Raw genomic sequence first — 4,459 nt, forward strand, 5'->3', positions numbered from 1 at the left:
GCCCAGTAAGACAACTAGATTTAGTTTCCCTGCTTGGACCAATTTCTTATTAAGGCTAGTCATAAAGGCATGTCTGTATCCAACCACTGTTTGGCAAAGGTTGAGTTTGAACAAACTCATTTTCAGGTTGCAGTTTGTTCACTCTAGCATCACTTTTTGACTAGGACTTGAAAAGTGCAAAAAAACCTCAATTATATCTTCTTTTAAAAAAAAATTCATTTTATTGGTGCAACAACTCCAGCTTCTCAAGAGTTTAATCCACTGCCAGCAATGGATAGGAAAGGAGGCACCAGCATAAAAGAATGAAAGTGCATTTCCAGTATGCCAATGAGGCACGAATGGGCAAACCATAATCTCATATTCACCACTGGAATAGATTATGCTGAATTCATGTTATAAAAGGTCTGTTACACATTAACATACTAAGTCTGTCATGAAGTCTGGGGGATACTGCAGTGAATCATCGAAACGGAAGCGTTTGGAGACTGTGCTGCTGTCCTGGGGAATGTTTTCCTTGTCTTCCTTGTTGCTACAGGTACCATTACAGCTGGACTTGACACTGCGCTCCTCTGAGCACTTTGCTGTGTGTCCTGGCATCTGGGAAGAGCAACAGGTTTCTTCAGGGCTACACAAGAGGGTGAACTCCCCTTGCTGCAACCAGGAATGAGAAAGACAGTCTGCTGCTGTGGGCCTTTCCCTGAGAAAAACAAAGGCAAAGGTGCTTGAGTTAATTCCAGAAATACTAAAACCGAAATAAAATAGCTCTGACACATGCTAAGAAGCAAAACTGACACTAAAGGGTCAATACTGTTGGGTTTTCACCACTACCTAAGCAGCTAGAAAACACACAGTTAGGGTTAAGTACTGGCCACATGCATCTAAGTTTAGCTGCCAGTTTCCCCTAAAGCTGGTTAGCTTTTCATCAGAACAGGGAACACAGTCCCTTGGGATGTTCTTAACGTGGTGTATATAAATGTGCACATGCCTATGCTTTTGAACTTGCTGGAAAACTGGCTCTGATGCAACAGAGCCAACTATTTGTCCTTAACTCTACCAGAACATATGAAAAGTTTTTGGTCAGAGAAGTGCAACAGTTTACTACCCGAGGACAGATTTCTTCTTTGAAAATTCAATGAGGAATAGTCATCAAGAATTGAAATAGGAATAAATAAATAAATAAATAAAAATCAACAAAGAAAAAAAAAAGGTGACTAAGGATAAAAGTGAAGACTCTTGAGATGCCCAGAAGAGAGAAAGTGAGTAGTAACTGTGACAGAATGTAAATATCCTGCAGGTCCACACTAAAAGCTATCAAAAGTCTTCATAATTAATTCCCTTTCTCTAGGCACTCCACAAACATAAAAGATTCCCTCATGATACTAGGGGGTTTGTATACTCCAGAGATTGGCAAAGCATCTATGTGAGATGCTAAAATAGAAATGTCTCTTCAGACATGACTTTATAAGGAGTCTTTATTTCATCAAAGCAGACACTTCTTAGGTATCATCTCCCATTGTTCCCTCCTATCAAAGAGCCTCTCTCAACCCAACGACAGGGTCACTCCTGCTTGCCACAAGCTCTCTGAAGATGACAAGGACTACTGTCTCACCACAAATGACAATACCTAGCACCATAACTGATAATACCTGACCAGCTAACTTCTCAAAGTTGGGCTATTTTGAAAGGTCTTGATTGATTAGAGTCTGAACTCCCAAAGCATGCAAAGTGCCTTAACAACGAAAACAAATTTACACTTTTGATTGAGAATGTTTTTCAGAAGCCTGAACATGGCAAAGCACTGCCAGGTATAAGTATAAAACAAAAGAGGCATTAGAGTAGAAAGATACATAAAAGGTAAATCAGGAAACAAGGAAGCACTGCAAAGAGATGGCATTTTCTCTCTCCAAATTGTGCCATGAATGGCTAGATTATAGACAAGAATGTGACCTTTCTAGAATATATTTTATTATATTCATTAACAATCTGTCCTCTGAATGAAAATATAAAGAAACTCAAAATAACAGCCTCAAAGAACAAGCCTGACTAATAATATCAGTAACAACAATATTCGACAATAACAGCCAGACAGAGGATCAAAGATGCTTTTCACACATTATGAAAAAGCATAAGCCTACACTTTAAATATCCAGTGGATAATACCAACTGATCATATTACTGATATTAAGCACATAAATTAACAATTACTTTTTCTAGGTGCTCCACAAAGTTAAGATTCTTGCCTGCAGGAGTTTGATACTTACTCTGGGTTTTTTATGAGCAGTTTCTGAATGAAGTCTTTGGCAGGTTGTGAAACTGATGAAAAAGTTTCTTCTGAGTAATCCACATTAACTTGAGATATATTAAGGTAAGTTTCTTGAATATCAGCTCCCACAAATGGTGATTCTTGTGTCAGCAGCATGTATGAGATGACACCTATGTTCCTGAGGTAAGAACACAATGTGTAATGCCACTAGAATATCCAGACAATACACCCTGCAGACTTGTTGTGCTGCAGATCACACTTCCTGAGGCATCCCACATTCAGAATTAGGAGCATCATGTGACACCTCAGTTTTATGTGATTCAACCATGTATGCACATGTAAATATCACCCCATTTTCCACCACAATTCTGGATGAAGTTCCAGATTTAGTCAACCTTTCTGTACACTCAACACCCAACTTGTGTTACAATATCCTCTTGCTGAGATCTTTTTCCCCAAAAACATGAACACGAGTGTCACAGATCATGCAATCTATTATAAATCTTTGATGGTTTCTTGATGCACAATAAAAGTGCTTGATATCTGATAGATCAGAACTCAGTACTCATTACTAAGTGTGGAAACATGCAGCTGCAGTGTTTGTCATCCTGAGTAGGGCACCAATAGTTTGTTTTCATGTCTTCCCACAAAAGCAGGCAAATAATAAGTGGTAAGATTCAGTTACTATTATGAGAATTTCGAGGAGCAATTAGATCATAACTTTTAACACTGAATTTTAACTATTTATATGCTCAAGAACAGTATATGAATATATTGTTTTTAAGGAAACATCTCAAAGCTAGTCATTAAATTAACACAGCTCATAAAATTAACATGCCACAGAAAGTTCTGGATCTGTTTAAGATACTTGTCTCATTTTTAATGATTCATTCTGCAGATATTTCTCTAAAGAAGTAGAAAACTTAAATACTTCTTATCATTTGTATAGTAAAATTATCTAACATACAAAAGTGGGGAGGGAAGAGTGTCCAAGGGTAGCTAATACCTGAAAGCATGTCACTCAAGAGTAACTACTATTATGCTATACAACCATGGTATTGTTCTCTTAGAACAAATATCTACACTACACATACTCAGAAGCCACCTGCATTCCCTTCTAAGTTCCTGTGAGCTCTGAGTTATACCCTGAGGGCTTCTTCCCCTTCCATCTCTCCCTCTCAGAGCCAGCCCACCAACATAAGGGTGTTAAGCCAGATAAAAGTGCATCAGTGTCTGAATCTGGCCCCTAAATTGCCAAGTGGTCCCACCTATCTCAATAAAATGAATTAAGATATACAACCTACCACATGTCCGTAGCTGTGGTAATGGGATCATAGTTTAAGATTTCTGGAGCTAAAGAGATGGAGAGAAGAAAAATGCTTTAATAAATATATTATTCAAATGGCCTTGAGTCACACACTACATTTCTGGCTTTTTTTTTTTTTTTGCCAACCATTATGAGACTAAACATGCAGTTTCATTAAGTTTATTATTTTCAACCCACAAGGGTGGACCAAGTTATTTCCACTTGCCTAGACACACTGATGTTTAATTGGTTCACACTAAAAGGGTACTACACAGCCTAAAGTCTATTCTATCCAAGTCTCAAGATGTTTTCTAGCCAGACGCACGCACATAAAATATGCTTCTAAGAGGTTTTCAAGTATACAGTTTAAGGGGAATGCATAAAGCCTTCAGCACGTCAACACTGCACAACCAGATGAACGAGCCAATTTCAGCATCAGTGGCTGTTAGCATATGCTAGATAGCAAGTTATTCACTGCACACTGAAGTGCTCTTAAAACTGAGTATTGGCAAATCCTGAAGGGATCTTGTCCCTCAGAGAGGGTCAAGTGTTAAGAGCAATCTTTCCCTTTCCAAGAAATATTGTCACCTCGTTAAATCACCACACTAAACAACACCCCTAATCCAAAGGACATTTCTTTGTGCATGCTAATGTCATATTTCAATATCAGTCAAAAGAATTTAACAGCCCAAATTTCTTGTTGATTCACCAGCCTGCATCACAACAAATACTACAGCACGAAATTGAGGTGCACTTACTGATATAATTTGGGATTTTTTTGCTGCAAATATTTGTTGACTGCTCTAGAAACAGAACAGCTCAAAATATGTAGCCTGTAATGTTCTTTCTCCAGTAGTGACTAGTAAGTTGGTAAGTGCATTACATGAGCT

At 38.1% G+C, this 4,459-nt stretch overlaps 1 protein-coding gene across 1 annotated transcript in view; it reads right to left on the minus strand.

Annotated features, from left to right (window-relative positions):
• Positions 1 to 310: 310 nt before the first annotated feature.
• The window catches only part of STK17B (serine/threonine kinase 17b), an 11,046-nt gene continuing 6,897 nt past the window's right edge, over positions 311 to 4,459 (minus strand). The window contains exons 5-7 of the mRNA XM_009081426.1: positions 3,568 to 3,616; positions 2,262 to 2,441; positions 311 to 697 (exon numbers count right to left, since the gene is read on the minus strand). Of these exons, the coding sequence (XP_009079674.1) occupies positions 415 to 697; positions 2,262 to 2,441; positions 3,568 to 3,616 (512 nt within the window). The 3' untranslated portion in view covers positions 311 to 414. The remainder of the gene's footprint in view (positions 698 to 2,261; positions 2,442 to 3,567; positions 3,617 to 4,459) is intronic.

This window comes from Acanthisitta chloris, unplaced genomic scaffold, assembly GCF_000695815.1.
Source record: "Acanthisitta chloris isolate BGI_N310 unplaced genomic scaffold, ASM69581v1 scaffold829, whole genome shotgun sequence".
Lineage (NCBI taxonomy): Eukaryota > Metazoa > Chordata > Aves > Passeriformes > Acanthisittidae > Acanthisitta > Acanthisitta chloris.